At 33.5% G+C, this 22,204-nt stretch overlaps 1 protein-coding gene across 1 annotated transcript; it reads right to left on the reverse strand.

Annotated features, from left to right (window-relative positions):
• Positions 1-18,156: 18,156 nt before the first annotated feature.
• Positions 18,157-19,767, reverse strand: LOC130938912 (adenylate isopentenyltransferase 5, chloroplastic-like). Its single transcript, XM_057867190.1, has 2 exons — positions 19,561-19,767; positions 18,157-19,346 (listed from the first exon to the last, which is right to left on the reverse strand). Exon 2 carries the CDS (start codon positions 19,320-19,322, stop codon positions 18,348-18,350), a length of 975 nt encoding a protein of 324 aa, XP_057723173.1. The 5' UTR covers positions 19,323-19,346; positions 19,561-19,767; the 3' UTR covers positions 18,157-18,347.
• Positions 19,768-22,204: the final 2,437 nt, after the last annotated feature.

Here is a 22,204-nt window from a genome sequence, read left to right on the forward strand (position 1 = left end):
AACAGAATACTGTTAAGATTTATTTTAATCTCTGTCTCTCAGTCTCAACCTTTTCGTCTCTGTCTCTTCATCAAACGCTACCTAACAAATATAAAAAAAATATTTAACTTATTTTCAATATATATTTTATATTTTAACATATATTTTATACTAATGACTGATTTTGATATAGAAATACCACTATTGAAAAAAACATACATGCCTAACATTTTTAATAGTGGAAATGAAAAATTGACGTAACCAATTAATTTAAACATAGTACTAAATGGATCTAAACTACATAAATTAAAATGCAATAATATCCAACCTCCAAAAGCGTGTCTTGTTTGAATCTATATATCTCCAGCTAGATAGCAATGCAAGCCACGCGTTTGTTAGGTTGTGAATCAGCTAACGTGGAGTGTATGTATAGGACAACATATATTATATAATCACCCATAAATAAATGCTATGCATACTATCAAAAAAATAAAACAAAATCGGAGCTAGGAACAAATTGTACATGCAAGGGAAGGTTCGAATTACATATCAAAGACATAGACAAAGATATAAGAAAGAAACGAAGCTTGGAGGATGACGGTGCATAGTGTCATGATATGACGCTTTATCTACCATTATGCCGCACGTGTGCATGCTAACAATTATTGATGATCAGTTATATATTCTTGGACTTGATGGTCACTGGTCACCTTCATTCGTTCCAAATTAGTGCGTGTTCTTCATCATCATCATCATCATCATGCATGTATAGCCCTTAATTCCTCCTACTACTAAGAACCTACTCGGAAAAAATACAAAGCCGGTGTGTCCCCTTCTGATAAGATCGAATCTAACATACCCAATGCAAGTGTATGTCACCCATATTAAACAACTAACGTTGCAATCTTGTTTTATGTTTAATTAATATCTTTTTGCTTTACTTAGTGTTCTTTCGATTTTTTTAGATACATATTTTCTCTTATCGATTTAAATTTTTAAAAGAATTGATATTATGATATAGTATCAAAATTTTTATGATTAAAAAAATCTAAAATTTAGTTCTTGTTGAACAAAAAAAATTAAGTAAAAATTTACATATAAAATCCAAAAAATATTTTATATATGTGAACATGTTAAAGATATAATTATTTATGTGTCTCTTTTTATTTGTTTTAATTTAAAAAAATGATATTACACTGTTTTTATGTAGTTTTATTTTATTTTTTTAATAATAAAAAATAATATTACATATTTAATTTTTTTATAAAATAAATTTAACCAATTTAAATAATAAGACTTAAAATAATATTAATTATAATTTATTTTTATTACGTTAAATTAATTTAATTAAATTTAATTAATAAAAAGACTTAAATATGTAGTATTATTCTAGAAAATTAACCTCAATATACAAGAAGAAAATTAAATTATCTATACGTTTCAAAGGTCAAAGATATATTGAAGTGGAAATAATGAGAGAAGAACATTAGGTTGGCATTATAATGATGATGTTAATTAACGAGAGAGAGATAGCGGATAGAGAGGGTTTAGTATATCTTTTCTAATCTCAGGATTATTGCATATGCATGTTGAACATAGCTATCCAATTGACCACCGATTTTTGACCCTATGTATGCTATCTATCTCAATCAAAGCTTTATCTATCTTACTATCACTATGAAGAGTAAGGACTAAGGAGATGAAAGATGATCGGAGTGGTCAACAACTAAGGTCAAAGGACAAGTGAATGCTATTTTGTTTTTGTTTACATTGCAATTTCCTGTTGCTAACTTTTTTCTTGTACCATTCATATTCATGAATCATATAATGATGACCGACAAAGTTAATCAATCCATGCAGGTTCGTGCTATGTGTATATTTAGTGTGGATCTCTATAGATGTTTTCATTGGTTATTCAACGTGACAACTCACCATGACATTTATCTTATAACAACAATGCTAAAAAACCAACTTTATATAAACTAAGAATTAGCCAACTGGTCAACCAGAGACACCGGTAATTTTAATCGGATGTTGTTACTGATAGGCACACGGATGTTTCTTTTTCTTGTAAATTAGATGGTTTTGGATATGATTTCTATGTTTCATGTGTTATGCATTAATAAAACATAATTAATTATATAGAACTAACTAATGAATAATCAAAACATCTGTTCCGTGATTCTCTCCTAACACTAGCGTATTTTCCCTCATGTTTTAAACATGATCAACAATAATTTAACAAACAAATTAAATTATAAATTAATAAAACTATTTATAATTAATTATGTTGTTTTATTTTTAACTAATTATTAATTGGTTCATATATTTTTCTATCTTATAATCTAAATTCCCAAATCTCGCTTAAAATGGTGATTTTAATCTTAATTACATTTTTTTTAAATTCAAACGAGGTTTTATTTTTTATTTATTTGTTTAACTAAACGCCTAAACCTTTAAGTAATAATGGTTGTGTATATCATTGTATTATTGCAGAACTGCACTATATGTGTCGCTGTATTATTGCCTTATTGGCTAACTATTATGATAATAATAATTAATGGATATGTCGTTGTCACTGTGTATAGAGACTATTAGAGTTCCTCTTACATGACATTTGTAAACGCTAGCTAGAGTGCGAACTCATATAGCATACTATATTATGTATTATTATATACATGTATCTACTATATATTAATTATTATATATAGTACTATGTTATATGTATCTTTCTATTGTTATTATATAACTGATCATTATAGCCAACAATTTAAGTGGCTTAGGAAAATTACAATTTATTCACAATCGTTCAAGTTTTAAAGAATTCAATTCATCAGTACGTATTGATGATGATATGAACATATTAATTATTACTGACTGTCCTCGGATTCATATATGCGATTTTTGTTCTTCTTAGAGGAGCTTTTCATTTTTGGTTAATTACTAATATACCCTAAAAGAAAGCACAAAAATTAATATATATATATATATATATATATATATATAACTGTGTTTCGTTTAATTCTAAAAATAAGATAAGATATTGATGATAATAATATATAAAAAATAAAAATATAAAAGTTAATATTTTTATATTTTATTTTATGATAAATTATAAAAATTTATTTTATTTTATTTTTGATTTAAAAAATATAATTATAAAAAATATAATTATAAAAATTAATAAAAATAATAAAAAATAAAAATTTAATAAGAATAATAAAATTAATAAAAATATTTTCGTCAAAATAAATACAAAATATACTAATATATATTAATTTAATATTTTTATACATAATATTTTTATCTTTTATTTATCAAATATAATTTTATGAATTCAGTTAGGGAGTCAATGTAGTATTTATACAATATGTACAATGAACTATTTATTTGACTTAATATAAGTTAAAAAATAAATATTTAAGATAAAATACTACTAATTTATCAAACACAATACACCCATATAAAACATCTGATATTCTACTGAATCGAATATCTCTATACCTCCATTATATACATTGTACAAATATTTCATTAGTTCCTTATACTTTCTCTAATTTTATATATCAGTATTTCTATTTCAGTATTTTACGCCAATAATAAACGTAGCCCAAGTGACATTATAATAACATTTGACTTCTGAATTTCGTAATAAAAATTGAGTAGTGCTCATCCATAGCATACATATTGCATTTCACTATTATTGCTTTAGTCCTCCAAAAGCTTGTATCTTTATTAGAGACTTGTGGCGTCCCGTAGGCAGCAGTGCAATATATTCAATCTTGTACATACACTATGATAACGATATATCTGTTAATAATTATATATATATATATTATCATATATTTAGAATATTGATCCTCATCACTAGCCAAATTAAAGCATATAAATCACTTTCATACGGTTCGGTAACTTATGATAAGAATACACTTCGGCACATTTATTCTTTAATTTGTATGTTTGATGTGGACTAAGATGCTCATCATCATGACGCATTTGGAAAACCATTAGTCTTTTTATATCTTTCCTTTTATTATGGGATGCAAAGCAAAGAGTGCATGCATTTAATTTGCCCCTTTATTACTAAAGGTGATTATGACCTTATTATATGTGACATTTAATTTCCATCCTCTGATAATTTCCACAGCAATTGTTTCCCCTTAAAACAAATTAAAGAATTCCTATGCAATCATATATAGTATATATATTTTCAGAATGCCTAAGAACATTTTAATAAGGGTAAAAGTTAATTTAAGTGGAGGTTAGTTGAGATATTATTAATTAATAGCTAAGAGCCTAAGATAAGCGCTTAAGATCATACAAAAGATATATTTTTCATAAAATGGGCCCACATTGACACCTTTTAAATAATATGGGGTGGAGAGTGTGTGTTATACATTGGTTGGAATCATGTGGAATCGAATGAAGAGGAGTAAGACAAAGACAAGGAGAGCAATGTAGAATTGCCCCACCATTTTTATAACCTTAATTCCTCCCCCTTCTCTTTTGTCTCTTTTTTTCAAGATTCCCCATAAACCCCTCCGCATTGGAATATTTTTTGGGTCTTTAGTTTTACTCACACATAATCAAATGCACCTGTGAAAATATTTAATTTAAATGACTTGGTTTAACATGTAGAATCGTTGTTTGTCAACTTTTATAGAAAGCCTACTACTTGATTGCGTTGTTATTCCTTTTAGATAGATTTTACATAATATATTAGTATAGTACAAAACAGATTTGTTCGAAATTGATCACGAATTAAACTTTGATCGATCCATCAAATCGCCATGTACATTATTTCAATCATTTCACAAGAAAAATCATAGGTACGTGATTCTTGATTCTAGTTTACGTATTGCTTCCCTCATAGCATCACCGCCCAGCGGGATCTTTGAATAAAAGGTGATTAAGATTGCACGATTAGTTCGTGAAACGGACCCATACAAATATTTTCCAGTTATCTTCAGAATATATATATACATAGAATATTGAATGTATATTTTTGTTGATACCTTTTATTTTTTTATAACAGAAGTGAGTGACTGAAAAGAAATAGAAAATGAAAAAGGTTTGTTTTTTATACTAATAATTCATTCATTATAACTCGATAGTATCCAAGAATATCTCGAAATAACGCACATTTCTACATTATAAATTGGTAAACAATAAACAAATCGTTGTCCTCGTTATCGTTATGGAAAAGTATAGGTAAATAATGATTTTTGTGAATAATGTGAATGATAGGTCCAATAAAATAAAAATACATTACATTTCTAAAATTATCTATCTATAAGTTAAACTTCAAAGTGGTCCCTGAGATTCACAATTTGCATCAATTCAGTCCCTGACTTACCAATTGTACCGTTTATGTCTCCAACTTTGTTAAAATTGTACCAGAATCGTCCTTCCCCACATATCTGGCCAAATTAACTGCCGCCGGCAGTGATATGGCGCTGAGGTACCACGCTGACGTAGATAACGGCTAGCTGAGGTGGCAATTGAAACTGTTTGACCCAATCTGGTCCTTTACCTAGTTTTAACCCTATTTTCTAGCATGACATCGTTATCCCTCTTCATCCTTTTGTCTCTACCCAGCAACGTTCTTCTTGTCTCTGCCCAGTAACGTTCTTCTCTTGCTTCCTTTTTGTTACTCGTGGAACTGAAACAAAAACTATGATTGGGTATCCGAGCCAGGGTCAAGGAAGCTCCACACGATCGACGACGAGAATGCAGAGTCAGACCAGACCGTCACGGGTGCCAGAGAGCTGTGGATGCGGCTGCCGACCCGTGCTTCGTTGGTCCGGAACAAATACCAACCCAGATAAGCCCTACTTCGGTTGTTCGAATTACAATGTGAGTTTTTGGTAAGAAAAATTGTTTAGTGATTTTCTGTTCTTTACTTCTTATCATATCTCATATTCAGACTAGGGACAAAACATCGTGTGAATTTTTTCTCTGGACTGATGATGTAGAAGAAGAAGAGGAACATGAAGGAAGAGTGGATGCAACTGCAGTTGACAATGAGCAAGTGAGAGTCAATTTAGCCTGGAGAATTGGAAAATTGGAAGCTGAAGTGAGGACCCAAAAATGTATGATACAATTCTTAGGCATAGTGGTGTTTTTCGTTGTAGTTGTTGTATTGGTTATGACTTTGAAATTCTGACAATGTTATGTTGTATGTAATGTGTTCATGGATGAATGAAAGTAAGAGTTGATTTTTTATCTTCAGTTATATTATGCCCTGTTTTTAATAGACTAGTTATCATAAAGAGAAATAATTACAGATCATCTGACATCACAATAGCATAATGCATAATGCATAATGACAAAAGTAGCAAAGATAAACATATTTGAGTAGCAAACATTAAAGGAACAAAAGAAGTGCCACAGCTAAGATATCAAGGCTGGCAATACAAAAGTTTTGACAAGCAACCTACACAAAGCTACTATCTATTAACTGCCTTTAACAAAATAATCAAGTAGTGTCCTAAACATCCTGATGTCAAAGTCATCAATTGTTCTTTTCTTGGTGCTCTGAAATCGGGAGTTAGAACAAACTTCATAAAATTGGCCAATCTGAAAGATGTTGCCTCACTGGCTCCTTGCATTGGATCCACACGAATGGATTGAGGTGGTGGTGAGCTCCTCTTTTTGGTGGGCAACTTTTCCGGCCTTGATGGTGCAGGTGCAGCAAATCCTGTTATGTCCTACAGCAGAAAAATAGCTCAACACATGAGCCCAGATAACAACAAAAATATATTTTGCTATGTTGTGACGTCAAGAACTGTATTACCTGTGATCTTTCGTAATTTGGTTATGATATCTCAATCTCTACAGCAGGAGGTTTATTAACTGGTGCAGCAGCAGTATGAGGTTGAGGGCCAAGATCTGAAGCATAAGTAGCAGTATGAGGTTGAGAGCCAGCCTCTGAAGCAACCTTTGATTTGGCTTTATCTGCAACAGCCTTTACAGCTGCAACAGCAACAACTACTTCATCCAGTCTCTTCTTTGAGCACCCTCTCTTAGTATGCCCTTTTACCCCACAATATCTACATGTGAATGGCTTCAAAATTCTTTTCAAACTTCCACTTGGTTTGGCTTTCTTGTTATCATTGTTCCCCTCATCAACATCTTTTCTCATTTTCTTTGTCAGAGCTCCAGGCCTCCTCTTAATGTTAGGGGCATGTGGCAGAGTGTATATGGATTTCTCCCACAATAATTGGCCAGGAAGAGGGTTAATGTGATGGGCATAAGTCTTGTTGTATGCCTCTATAGTACACAGTTGGTGACAAAAGTCTTCCGGCCTCTTGTTTACCCTTGCAAGGGTAGTACAGGCATGAACACATAAAATGCCTACAGTTAGTAACAAAATACAGAGTAAGACAATCACAGTCATCAAAGTACACAAATATTAATAATTAGGTTAAAGAGATTGATAAAGGTCACCGGTTAGCATCCAGAATTGGCAAGTGCATAGTCTTTTTCCAAGATCCATGACCATGTTTGTTGGATGGCCATGAACCTCGAATTTTTCATAGTCTTCATCACCGGTCCAGATAGGCATCCAGTTCTTTGATTCTTTTCTGATTTTATCTAGGCGACTTTGAATTACAGGGGGGAGTATGCCAACATGATTTGTCAGTTTTACCTTATTCTTCGCAATAGTTCTCATCATAAACATTCTCACCTCCTCAAGTAATGTGATGATGGGTTTGCTTCTAGCCTCTTTGATTCTTGTGTTGAAAACCTCACAGGCGTTGTTGCAAATGTTGTCCAGTTTTGGTCTATGGCTGAACTGGGAATTTGTCCATGACTCTTTAGGCCATTTGTTGAGACATGTCCAAGCCTCCTCGTTCACCCTCTTAATCTTGTTCAGATTATCAATGAAATCCTGAAATGTTGTTGATCTAGCACAGCATGAAACGGTGGTGAACTCTTGGCATCACCTCCTGGACAGCATGAATTAAATCCTGCAAGACATTGTTGATACACTATGTGTCAGAACCAAAAAGTGATGTACACACTTTTATCGTGCCACAGAACAGTCCCTGAGTTTACATTAATGACCCTAGTATAGTCCCTGACTTTTGCATTTTAATACAATTTAGTCCCTTCATTTAGGTTTAAAATGCACGATTCATCCCTACTGCTATTTGGACATAATTAACTGTGCATATTATTCACAAGCAACCCCATGCATACAAAATCCAGCCATATGTAACAACCATTATTCCAAGACGATTCATCATAAATTCAGAGACTCATAGATTGTTAAAGGCACATGAAAGGTAATATTACCTTCTGCATATCAGAAATAAAGCACCATTCGTTAGTCTTGTAGCCTTCAAGACCAGCATGAAGCAGTTCCAGGAACCATTTTCAAGTGTCCGTATTCTCTATTTCAACTATAGCCCAGACAATCACGTAAATGTGATGATTGGTATCTTGTGCCACAGTAGCCAAGATCTGACCTCCAAATTATGTCTTAAGAAATGCCCCATCAAGCCCAATCAAGAACCGACAACCTGCCTTGAATCCCATCTTGCAACCATACAAACAGACGTACATCTTATCAAATATGACCTCTCCGTTTGGTTGAGGTTCGACACAGATGTGAACCGTAGATCTAGGATTTGTCTTCAGTAAAGTTTCAGCATAGTCCTTTAGCTTTGCATATTGTGCCTTCTAATCCCCGTATACTACATTCTTTGCATCTGCCAGTACCCTTGCAATGGAATTTCTATTCAGCATAAGATCACACTTTGTCCTGAAGTACACAGCAGCCTCGCATTGCTTGAAATTGGGGTATTTTCTTTCTTTTTTCACTAATTTACTAGCAACCCAAGTCCTATTAGCAGCCCTGTTGGTGTTCTCCCTTGCACAAGTATGATCGTCGTTGAAAGTTTTGATTTGCCAACATGAGTTGTCACAGTCCCTCGAGGCATACACAACCCATGCACACTCTTTCACCTTGTACACAGCCCTGCATCTAATATTGTCATTTTTTTTGAACTTAATTCTCCTCCCCTCTTGGATAGTATACTCTCTTACAGCCTCTCTGAACTCATACTTGGTGTTAAATTTCATACCCACTTGTAGTTGTAGCTCACCGAATCTTGCACCATTTTTAAAGATTGGAAATTCGTCTGAGTCCTCATTAGATTGCAGCTCATCCTCTGAATTAGGAGGAGTCTTCATCTCCTCTGAGTGCCAAGAATTAGCACCATCAGACTCTGCACCTGGGTCAAGTGCTTTATAAACATCAACAATTCCTGGATTTTCCACAAATCCCAAGTCCACCTCTCCATCTAACACATCCTCAACCAATGCATCATCTGGTTGCATTTGTTCTCTTTTGTCTTAGCAACAGCATATGCACCTCTCTTGACTTCTTTTAGTTTCTTATTTCTCACTTTGGACATACTTGCATTGTCTTCACTGCTAGAACTATCTTCTTGAATTGGCTTAAAAGAACTATCATCTGAACTATCATCATCACTGGAGTCATCATTTACAGTTAAGTCAACATGAAGAGCTTTTTTGCCCTTATTAGCAGACCTTTTATATGTTCCAGCAACCTGAGATCTTGTAATTCTCTTAGGTAAGAATTGAGGTTTAGACTTTATTTTTTATTTGCCTTTGTCTTTTGCTGTGGAGCATGCCTTGGTAGTCTCTCTCAACTTGGTTTTCAGGCTTGGGTTGGGCTTCTGAATGGGCTTTTCAGTCATTTTGGATTTGGAGATGGATGTTAGGTTGGACTTTGACTTAGGCTTGGGCTTTGATTTAGAATTGGGCTTCAAAATGAGTTTGTCATGAGCCCTAGAAGTATTTGGATTGGGGGTTGTGTTATCATCAATGGGGTTTGGAATGGTGACAGGGTTGGTTTCAGGAGGGTTAGAATAGGATTGTTTATGGGGCTTAGGTTTGCATTTGGGATGGCATTTGGTTCTATAGTTGGGTTTGACGTGTTGCCATTAACTTTGGGACCCTCACTAGTGTTCTTCTTGCTCACCAAGTCTCCTTCACAAGTATTATCAAGCCATACTATAACTTCCTTCCCTGCAATCACTTCTGGTGTGGACACCCCATGCTCAAAATACACATCAACAACCCCATCATTCTTCTATGCAGCAAAACACATATCTCTTAACTCACCATCACATGTAAGAGCCCTCAGTCCACCATCTAAGCTCCTCTCCGGAGGCAGCCACCAACACTGAATTATGTTGTCATACCCAAGCTCCTTGTAATAGTTTCTTACAAAGAACACATCCAACGTGTTCTCATCTAAATCTCATAAGCAGGTTCTATTATTTAGTGAGTACACTAGTATTCTATCATCATTTTTTTTAAATGTTCCCCCATGATGGAACATGATATCCATCAAAGTCTCCATCTGCATTATGCAAAAAACCAAATTCAGGAATCAAACAATCAGATCCACACATGCAAAAACAAAAATTGGCAGTCAATCACATACAAAACACCAGAAACACCCATCAACTAACCCAATTAAGATTGCATTAAAAATAGAGCATGGAAAAAATTTCTCCACTACCTACAAAAACCCAAACAGATAATGAAAAACTTTAAACTTTCATCAACAAAAATCAAATTTTCAACAAACACAAACATTGATGCATATTTTTTTCATTGAAAAGCATTATTTTTTGTGACTTCAGACGTACCTTCATGTGCTCTCGATGAACTCCTTCTCCTTCCGCCAGCGACAACGATTGCACAAAACTATCACAGTGGCAGTGACCTCCACGGAGCAAAACGTTTTCAACCTTCAAATCCTATACAGTGCTCAGAACTCAGGACTTCATGGTGCGTTATTTTGGTTTTTAGAAGACAAAGAGGAAAATGAAGTGACCATGGGTTATTTGGGTTTTGTTTCTAAACGTATATCAAACGACGCCGTTCCATCCATCCATATTTTTAGCGCCAAAAGTGACACTCCAGCGTGGCATCTTAGCGCCATGTCACTGCTGGCAACAGTTAATTTGGCTAGAGATGTGGGGAGGGACGATTCTGGTGTAATTTTAACAAAGTTGGGGACATAAACAGTGTAATTGGTAAGTCAGGGACTAAATTGGTGCAAATCGTGAATCTCAGGGACCACTTTGGGGTTTAACTCAAATTTTAATATTAGGATAACTATCCGCATACCTAGTAAATTGAACATTCGTTGTTCATATTGTTCAAAAAAGTTATTGGTTACCTAACATGTTGAACATTCGTTGTTCATGTTGTTCATAATTTTTTTAATATTATAATTAAAAAAAGATACACCTCATTTATTAACTTGAGGGTTGAAATATTCTTTTTAGGTATTAACATTTCTGATTTTTTCTATTCTTTTCTATTGAAATATATCTCATATGGTGAAAGAGAAATAAATTTGGCTTTATCAAATATGATGTTATGATATTATTATTCTTAAAAATTTAATCTAATAAAAAGAGACAACATAAATATTTATATTTCTAACACTTTTTTTTAAATAAAAGTCTCTTTTAGATTTGATTGATTTTTTTGTATAGGCTTTTGATAGAGTAAAAGGAGATTAAGAATCTGTTAGGATAATAGATTTTGTTAAAATAGTTTTACTTTTTATATATCATGTGGTAATTAAAGTTAGGTGTTAACAAAAGCCTATATATAACGACTATTATGTGATAAATAGCAATTGATACAATCAATAATAGAGTTCTGTTTCTGCATGCAATACAATTTTGCAACATTTATTCTCAATTCTCTCAATTATTCTCTATTCCATTTTCTTTATCTATTATCCTCTTTTCATAACCTTTTTCAAGGTACCTAGAACTATGTAAGATCCATGACTGAGATAATTCACTACAAGAAAAATGTTAAGTACCATTAGATTTATTGTTGAATTTAAATTTTTTCAACAGAAACAAGGAAAAATTCGTCACCAGAAAAGATTACTATCGGAACAACTTTTTGGTCACTAAAGTCGATAGTAATTATTGACATGAAAACGTAACTCACCCGCGCCAATTTTACTGTCAGATTTTTCGTCGGTATCACGGTTTAGTGAAACGCGTCATTTTGGTAATTTATTGACAAATTAATCTGCCATTTAATCCGACGATAAAATTGGGGTAAAATCAAATGCGGAACCCTTTCCCCTCACTTGTGCGAACAATTTCTCTCTTTTCTCTCTCACTCTTCTCATCTTCTCTCTTCCTTACTGTCAAAGTTGTCACCGTCGCAACCGTCGGTCAGAGCACGTCGTTGTCGTCGCCGCTGTAAGTCATCGTCAATTCTGCTGCTGCTATTGTCCTCGCCGTGAAGAACGCCATGGTTGCTGTTCACGTCGCCGTCACTACCGCCTCTGTAATCACCACATTAAAAAGACCCTGCAGCCACTATCATCAGATTTATTGTTGGTATGATTGTTTTATTTTTTCAGATTATTTTGTGAGTTTAGATTTTTGTTAGATTTTTGTTAAATCAGTGGTTAAATTTATTTAATAAAGTGTGTGATTAGGAGTTGTTGTGTTAATTTAATGTAAGTAAAAATTAAATAATGTTAGTGTATGTTAAGTACGGTGGGATTAAGAATGCTTGAGTTGTTGGAAGATTTTAGTAAAGTTTAGTGAACGAGTTTCTTTCAATTACACTAAACTTATGTCGCTTATTTTTGTGATACTTGTTGTTAGTTTGGTGAAATTAGAATTAGATTCTAATTAATTGAAATAATGAGTTTTACTTATTCTTTCAAATTAGTTTTTGAATTAGTTTCAACTTGTGAATTTAATAAGTTGTCATTTTTATTAGGATGGTGCTATTTTTTTAAATTAGTTCGAGTTTGCTTTTTTTGTTGTCTGTGCAGTAATATTCTATGTTGGTTTTCTATCCTTGAATATAATAAATTGTTTAAATTTTATATTAGACTTACTTTTCCTAAGATAGAGTTTTAGGACGTAAGTAGGAGAAGGTCGCGTAGTGGCGCCTTCTCAAAACCCTTGTTTGCTGAAAAATTGTGGAGTTATAAGGGATTGCACATTAGAACGGTTAGGATTTGATATTTTATTGAATGCGTGTATGTTATAATTTATGCCTATAGCTGTGTCCTTTGTGAAAATTGTTATATTTGTTTGATGGAGGTCTTTGAATTAAGGAGAAGTTCTGCTAAATTATTGTTTAAATTGTTTAAAACATGTTTAGTTTATCAAAAAATAATAATTGTAGTTGACAGGAGATTCTAATTATAGGGTACACTCTGCCAAATTTTCTAAAATTTTTAATAATTTGTGTTGTTGGTTAAATTCTAGGACGTGTATTGCAATATGATTTCAAGTCATCGTCTATGGATGTATGATAGGGATAGCAGTGGATGAAAAATTTTAAAACTTGAATTCTTTTAGGGGGTTGACGTATTTGTTGTGCATGTCTTCAGGATGGAACTGTTTAGGTCTGAAGGGGTATCTAGGTGTTCGTATCATAAGTGTCGGTTGACTAAGTGGTTAGGACCTTCGGATATAATACTTCACCTCAACTATAATGGGTTCAATGATAGGTATTGGATGTAGATAAAACATGGAGAAGTGGACGAGTAGGGAATTAACCGGTGAGCCTCAAATTTGAATAGGTCCGATGGTTGATCAACGAGAGTTTGGGTGGTGAGAAAACTAAACATGGAAGAAATGAATTGGGAAGGTAACAAAGAGAGATACAATGAGATGGTGTTTGATGCAATAGGTATTACGGAGTTGGAAGAGACTGAACAAGAGCATAACCCAGAGACAGAGATTTTATCATCTGTTAGAATCTGCTGCGAAACTTTTGTTTAAGGGGTGCGTTTATTCGAAGTTGTCTGCATGTGTTAGAATGATAAGTATTAAGTCAAAGTCAAATCATACTCAAGAGTCTTTTGATAAGTAAGCCAAACTTTGATTTGAAATGGTACCTATCGGGACCACTGGCATCTCCCGGAGCCACTACCAAGTAAAGAAGTTAGTTTCGCAATTGGGTCTAAATTCGGTGAAAATTGATTGTTGTTTGAATGGTTGTATGTTGTATTACAAAATGCACAACAGGTATACTATTTGTCTTATCCGGGTTTATGCAAGTCTAGTTGGATAGTTGTGGTTAAGACTAAGTCAAGAGGCCGTATCGAGTCTGATGGTACAGAGAGTCAGGAACCTTACCAGATTGATGACCCAACCTATTCAAAAATGGTAGTTGATACCAGTGATGTGATCACCCTTTGGTCAGCTGTTATGGATGATGATATCATCGATCTTGTAATAGATGACGACACACTATCACCAGAGAACAATGATCTTCAAGAAGAAGACATGGTCGATGGCGAGGAAGAAAAGGAAGACGAGTTCGATAATCAAGAAACTATCTCGAAAGAGGAGGATGGTGAACCAAAAGAAGAAAATGATGAATCTCAATAGGGTTAATATAAATATAGTTCTATCTTATGTATTTCTTTACCAAACTTTGAGAAGAATGTAATATGGCATTATTTTAGATATTTTGATTACCATAATTCTGTATTTTTAATTTGTATATATGACATTTCATATCAGGTTTAAAGCACTATTTCAATTATTAATTATTGGGGTACAATATAGATGGACGGAAAAAATTATTAAAAAAACATTTACCGTCAGATCTAATTTTAAAAAAAAAAATATTTTCGTCGGCTTTACCGTTGGATTAATCCGCCGATAAGGTGGCGTGAATTCGTATAATTTGGCGCCAATGTTACCATCGAAAACTTTTTGACAGTAAGTTGTAACATATTTCGTTTTCTTGATATTTATATTCTGACGGTAAATCTGACAGTTATATGTTACGGGCGAGGGGTTGTCTAACCATCTTGTTGATCATCCGCCATTATCAAGGGTTAAGTTTCACTTTTCCGGCAACAGTGTCAATGTTCCGAGGATAAATCAGCAATAATTAGAAATTCATAATAGTAAATCAATCTTATAAATTTTAATAACTAGTTCAGAATAAATTATCAATAATCAAAACATATTTTAAATAGATTCGAAATAAATCATAACTAAATAAAAAACGGAATTCAGAACATGTTTTAACTAAAATTGAAACTAAACAAGTTCAGTACCCTAAGTTCAAAATTTAAAAAAATCCTAAGTTCATAACAAGTTCAGTATCCTAAGTTTAGAACTAAATAAGGAACACAAATCCATCAATATTCTAATTAAAATTGAAACTAAACAAGTTCAGTACTTTAAGTTAGAATTTTAGAAAATCCTAAGTTCAAAACAAGTTCAGTACCCTAAGTTCAGAACTAAATAAGGAACATAAATCCGCCAATGTTCTAATTAAAATTGAAACTAAACAAGTTCATTATCCTAAGTTCAGAATTTTAGAAAATTTTAACTTCAAAATAAGTTCAATACCCTAACTTCAGAACTAAATAAGGAATAGAAATTAGAACATGTTCTAATAAAAATTGAAACAGCCCTAAGTTTAGTACCCTAAGTTCAGAATTTTAGAAAACCCTAAATTCTAAACAAGTTCAGTATCCTAAGTTCAGAACTACATAATTAACAATAATCAAAAGTCTTAAAATAACAAATAAACCTAATAAATTATATCAACAAATTAGAATTCTAAAATATCCTAACATCAGAAACATTACCTGAAAAAGAGCACTAAAGGTGAGAAGAAAAAGTGGCGTAGGCGGCGGCAGTAGCAGCGTCGTACGCGACGGTAGCAGCAGCATCATAGATGGCGGTAGAAGCAACGGCGTTGGCATGCGGCAAAAGCAGCGGTGATGGCGGCGGCCGAGACAGTAGCGGTAGTAGCTCCTTTAATGTCCAACAACTACAATGGTGACACCGAACGGGAGTGGCTCTCAGAGAGGAGAGGGCTGCCGGGGAGATGAGAGGGTAGAGAGAGAGTGAGAGGCGAGAAGATTAGAGAGAGAAACAAATTCGAATGAGAGGGAAGAGGGTTCATGCTTCAATTTTACGCAGGGTTTACCATTTTATTTTTCCGACGGTAAATCCGACCCTAAAGGACGTCCCAATTTTTTTTGTTTCCCTCTAATTATTATCAGCGAATTTACCGTCGAAAACGTAAGTTCGTCGGTTATTATTTAACCTTACAAATTTGACGTCTTTACTGCCGGTAAATTTGTCACTATTATGCGACGCTAAATTCGACAATACTCAACATTTTTCTTATAGTGTAACAATGTACATTCTATGATCACCAAATCAAAATTTAGCATATCTAAACCAAAAGCCTTGTCTATATCTCTTTCAATTACTCTCCTGGATCCTCAATTTTTACAACATCCTTCTAGAAGTGCGAAATAAACGGTGACACTTTCTCATTGGTAAAATGCTATGATCAGTGAATTAATGCCTTAGCAAAAACACAAACATGGATTTTGGTGACTCCTCCACTAAATTCCATTGTCGTAGGATCAAAATGGGTTTTTGCAATAAAGAGATTCCCAAATAGATCTGATATGAGATATAAAGTTAGATTAGTTGCAATGAAGAATCATAAAATTGAAGGCTTAGACTACACTGAAGTGTTTAATCTTGTTATAAAGCCAGCAACAATTAGAGTTGTTCTTACAAATGGGAAATTTATCAATATAATTTCAATAATGCATTTTTAAATGATGAATTTGATGAAATTGTTTATATGAAACAGCCACATGAGTTTGCAAATGGAAATACTTCTCAAGTTTGCAAGTTACAAAAAGCTATATATGGTTTAGAACATTACATTTTAATTTCTATAGCATTAGCTAAGTTTGGATTCTCAAGCACCATGTTAGATCCTTCCTTGTTTCAAAAGAGAACTTTTACTTATGTCATTTTTATTTTGGTTTATGTATATGATATATTAGTTATTACAAGTAACAATTTAGATGCTATTACTGCCTTAATGTCACAACTATATAACATGTTTTCTTTAAAAAAGTCTTGGCACCTTTAATTATTTCTTAGGAATCGAAGCTACAAAACTAACTTCAGTGCATATCATCTCTCTCAAACAAGGTACATTAAAGATTTGTTACTTAAAGCCGGCATGAGTAATGTTAAATCTATCTTAGCTCCTATGTTATTTTCTGAAAAACTATCAAAACATGGTTCTGAATGTTATCCAAGTCCCTCATACTATAGGTCTATTGTTGGTGCCTTGTAATATTGTACTTTAACAAGGTTTGAATTGTCTTTTTCTGTTAATAATACCATATAGTAATACAACTATTTCCAAAAACTTATTAAGCTGATGTATAAGGAGGCAACATAAATGATTATTATATATCTAGCAGATGAGTTATTCCTCGAAAAAAATGTCAAACAACACAAAAATATGTACCATAAAAAAAGTGTATAAAAAACAATATAAATATTATTCTCATTTAAAGATAAATTGGTTTGATGTACAAAAGAATAGTGTGTATAAATAACATACCAACAAGTAACAAGATCGACCACAATGTCGCTGTTTGGTTCTTGCTATTACTAATTGACTCATCACAATTCTTCTAGGATTAAATTAAACATTGGTTCGATTCCACGAAGAGCCAGCTTGATCGTACTCATCAAAGAATAATAATATATATACAAAGTGATAATAAGCTATGAAGATGTGGCCTATTATCTATCTCAGTATGTATGTCTTTTAATTAAGTGGTGTGCGCACTTACAAAGAATGAAGAACATTCTATATATATATATATATAATCAGTTAAAGAAGAAGTAAATTAAGGATAGTGAGAGAATACTATCAACGGTGGTGGACATATACTTAGTATCGTTGCTTATTCTCAGCCTCTCCGGCCGCCAAATGTAGTTAATTAACGCCTGCCTCCTCCTGCTTCAATTAATTCATCAATACCCAATTAGCAGTAATTATTATTCAACTAGTAGAATCTTTCTCATTATTAAAATAATAATATATTGTGAATTAAATTAATTGATGTCTTAAGTGGGTACCTAATCACTATTAAAAAAGAAGAAGAAGAAGAAAACATGTCTCCTATGTACGAATTTCATCCAACACTTTACCGGTTCGAGTTTGCAACAGTTATAGTGTTATACATTATTAAACGACAATGTTATAACTTGGCCAAAAAACTAGCCGATATATGCTCAGCTCCACTACTTAATTAATTAAGTATTCCACTTGAATATATTATAATATAAGCTGCTGTGAAGTAGTTAATTTAACAAAATATTGTATTTTTTCCCTTAAAATATATAGTAAGTATATGGCTTTTACTACCAATGACATGACCTAAAAAAAGGGACACCGGAAAAAGAAAAGAAAAAAAAATGGCATGTCAGTAGTGGTGACATTTTTTCTGTCCCTAGCTAGTTCTAATGTGTTACCGCGGCGGCCATGGCGGCTGCTGGCGGCGAAGCCGGAGAGGACACAAGCGGCGGAACAACATGTTGATGAGTTTCGTCGTACAAGAACCTCTGCACGATCCTTCTAGCTTTAGCCACCACGTGATCCTCCCAAGCGGCTTCTTGTGTGTTAAGAAAAGCCTGAGTGGCGTCGAGGCGGTGCATGTTTCTCTTCCACACGGCGTGGAGGCGCTGAATCTTGTGTAGCTGGCGGTTGGCGAGCTTGCAGTTGTTGAGCTTGATGGTGGCAATGGCGTCTTCTAGAAGCCTGTTCTTGGTTTCCTGGTCTGCTTCCATGGACTCGGCTTTAAGAAATTGGTGAAACTCAGGGACTCCAATGGCCCTCCGAATCCCTCTGGAGTAGTCTCCGGAAGGGTCAAAGAAATCGCGAACTTCGTTGACTTGACCGGCCTGAATCATTTTGTCAACGCGGCGTTCCAAAGAGGAATGGAGGACGGGGAGGGAAACGTCGACCCAGAGGAAGCAGCAGTCGTAGCTTAAACGAAAGTGGTCATGGTGGTTGACCAAGTGGTCAATGAAGGAGTTAGAACCACCGGCAATGATGGGAAGAGCGTTTCGCTGCACGATTGAATCAACGGCTCTGGTTGCTTCGTGAGAGAATTGTGTGGCTGTGAAGTCGTCATCGTCAACGAAACCAAGAAGGTGGTGTGGGACCCCACGAGACTCTTCCTCTGTGACCTTGTTAGTGGTGATGTTGAGGCCTTTGAAGACTTGAATTTTGTCGGAGTTGACAATCTCCGCCGGTTTGAAGTGAGTGGCTATGTCAATGGCTAGCTTGGACTTGCCGGTGCCGGTGGCGCCGATCACCACCACAACCTTCTCCTTGGTGGTGATGCGGTGGTGGAAGAGGGACTCCATGGTCATGAGTAGGGGCTTGCATCCACATGACACCGAGTTATTAACACTCATCATCATCATCATCATCTTGTTTCTTCTTTAAAACCGAACCTGCCAAGTTGACCAAACATTTATTTATTAAAACTCTGCTACCAATTGCGCTACCAACACAGCTCATATCTCTATTAATCTAATCAAAATACAAAGCAATGCCATATGCATTATTATTAATAAACAATCTATGTTTTTATTTATCCCTGTAATTAAATTAGGCACTCTCAAAAACAACAATTTTTTACAGAACTATAAAACTATGAATACGCACCTCTAATTAATTATAGATAGCTGCTATAGTAGGAGTAGCTATATATATGTATGTTGTTGGAGGAAAATTAAGAGTATGGTGTTATTATATGGATAATCGAAAAGGGATTCAAAAAAGAATAATAAAAAAAAATTGGTTTGAGTAGAAGGTGATTGATGAGATCAGAGTTGTGAGTAACTAACTGGAGTTTAGTTTCTGAAATGTGGCTATCCAACTATGGCAGTCTATGCACCCTCACCTTCCTCTATTTATACACTCACCTTCTATGGCCCACCATATATATATAATTATAATAGTAATAATAAGCAAAAAAAAAATGACAAAAATGTTTTTTTTTTTCTTCCTTCTTTTCATTATTTTCCTCCGTAAGTAAACTGAAAGTTGTACCGGTAAATGAATAAAGAAAAATGTAAGGAGCCATGATGAGAGCTTTTTTTTTCCTTTCTTACTTTAAAGTTTTAAATTAATTAGATCGCTTTTTCTTTTCTTTTTTTTCTATTTTTATTTTTTGTGATGAATGTATTGGTCTTATTTTTTTTAGTGTAGTATACAGCTGGTTTTTTTTTCAATCGGTACATGCATGGACAAGTTTTTCGGCACATTATGCAGTTAGCTCTTAAGTATCAGATATTTTGGAAAAGAAAACGGTATATATGAGGATAGGATAATAAGTTGAGAAATTTTAAGATGGAATTATAATATTTTAAAGAAAATAAAGTATTAAGTAACTTCTATCAAAATTTAATGAAAAATTTATAAATTTATGGAAAAAAATATTAATAAGTTTTCAACAAAACGAAATTCGAGTTTAGGCCCTTAAAAAGTATAATACTGAACATGATTCATCTTTTTTTTAGAGATTTACAAGTCTATGACTTTTTTTGGTTTTTTTTTCTTACTTATAAATTTATTGCAATTTTCTTTATATACCTACTCGTTTTATAAATCTATTTTATGTCGGTTCTATTCCATCCATTTCATAATAATTATTCCAGAGAAAACATACATAGACTAAGAATATTTAAAACTTATTAAAAAAAAAGCTAGAAATTGTTAATTCTAAATTAAAAAAGAAAGCTTATATAAATTTCATATAAGAGAGAAGTGGTAATTAATGAGAAAGATATACTAATGTGTACAATAGACTATTTATACAATGTGTAATTGAGTTATAAAATGAACATTTTTCATATTACATAGAATAATCATTTGAATACTAGGGATAATAAACATCTTCCCAAAATCTTAAACTAATTTTGAAGTTCACCAAGGATCAAACTCTTGATCTTTTGGATCTAGCATTCTAATACCTTGTCATGATACTATTTATTCCAAAAGTTTCAGCTGACGGAAAAAGGTAACATTAACAGTTATATCTCTAATACTCCATAAACCTCTATTGTACACATTGTACAAATATTCTATTGGCTCCTCATACTTTCTCATATACTAATAATCATATTATGTAGGGATGACAGAATATTATGTCAAAAAAGTCTATCAAAAAAAGTTATTCCTTTCTTACAACCTTAGCTTGTTTTTAAGAAATTAAAAATATTAGTACAAACTTTGCATTAATGATATTTATTTAGGTGAAATATACTAATATATAATTAATCACATCAAATCAAATATCTTAAACAAATGGCAGGCCAGCCAGGTGGTATGTATGTTGATCCTACTTGAAGCTGCAAACTCGCATCGTACGGTACAACTGAAGTTCCGAGCTGCTTGAGCTTAACTTCTAAAAGGACCAAAAAAGTGAATCATATTCGTACACTTATATCCTGTGTTGTGGAATAAATCTTATAAGATGTGACACACTCACTCATCATGATTGAATTATTGGGCCATCAACATATACATCACGTTAATCACTTAATCACAACTAGTATTTTTTATTAGAGATAAATTAAAGCACCGTTAAGTGGTAGCCGATCGAATTTCTACTAATTCAACCTCATAAATTAAATGATATAGCATCCAAATTTGGTGCAGTGATTACCGGTATGAAAATTGAAAAATGTAATTAGATAAGGGGGATAAATTTATGTCGCTTAATTAGAGAAAGAAGGATATCGTAGATAGTGTGAAAATAAAAATGGTGGCATGTCGAATGGGAGAAGGAAGGAGGTGCCTGTGCAGCGGGGGCATAGCCGTAATAATAAAGGAAGTAGCATAATTAATAAATAGAGAATTATCCAGAAGTTTCCACGTGTTGGTTCGCAGTTTTGGTCGCACCATGGAAGCGTGCAATTATTCTTCTGTCCTTTGGTAAGGGCAGGGTTATGAGGTCAACGACCAAGCCAATATATTCAACTTCTTTTTGCCTCTTCGATTAATACGGCAATTAACTTTTGTTTCGGGATTAGGCCCATGTGATGTGTGTTAGATCTCAGCTCTTAGTTTGTGTCTTTAGCTCTATTAACATCGCTTAGTTTATTACCTCGTATTTAGATTGTATTTGCCTTTTCTAATTTTAAAAGGAACTAACTGAGCATGTCATAGAATTATAAGTTTATTTTGTTTTTGCTTTGGGAAAGTCTTTCTATGGGTGGTTGATGCATAATTGCATAATTGCATAATGCATATGCATGTATTTAGTACATGGACACCACTCATATATATAAAGATGGCAAAAATA

Source organism: Arachis stenosperma, chromosome 1, assembly GCF_014773155.1.
Source record: "Arachis stenosperma cultivar V10309 chromosome 1, arast.V10309.gnm1.PFL2, whole genome shotgun sequence".
In the NCBI taxonomy this organism is placed as follows: domain Eukaryota; kingdom Viridiplantae; phylum Streptophyta; class Magnoliopsida; order Fabales; family Fabaceae; genus Arachis; species Arachis stenosperma.

What these genes read in the sequence shown, in the direction of transcription:
- LOC130938912 (XM_057867190.1), bottom strand. Translation starts at nt 19,322, where the DNA reads ATGATGATGATGATGATGAGTGTTAATAACTCGGTGTCATGTGGATGC.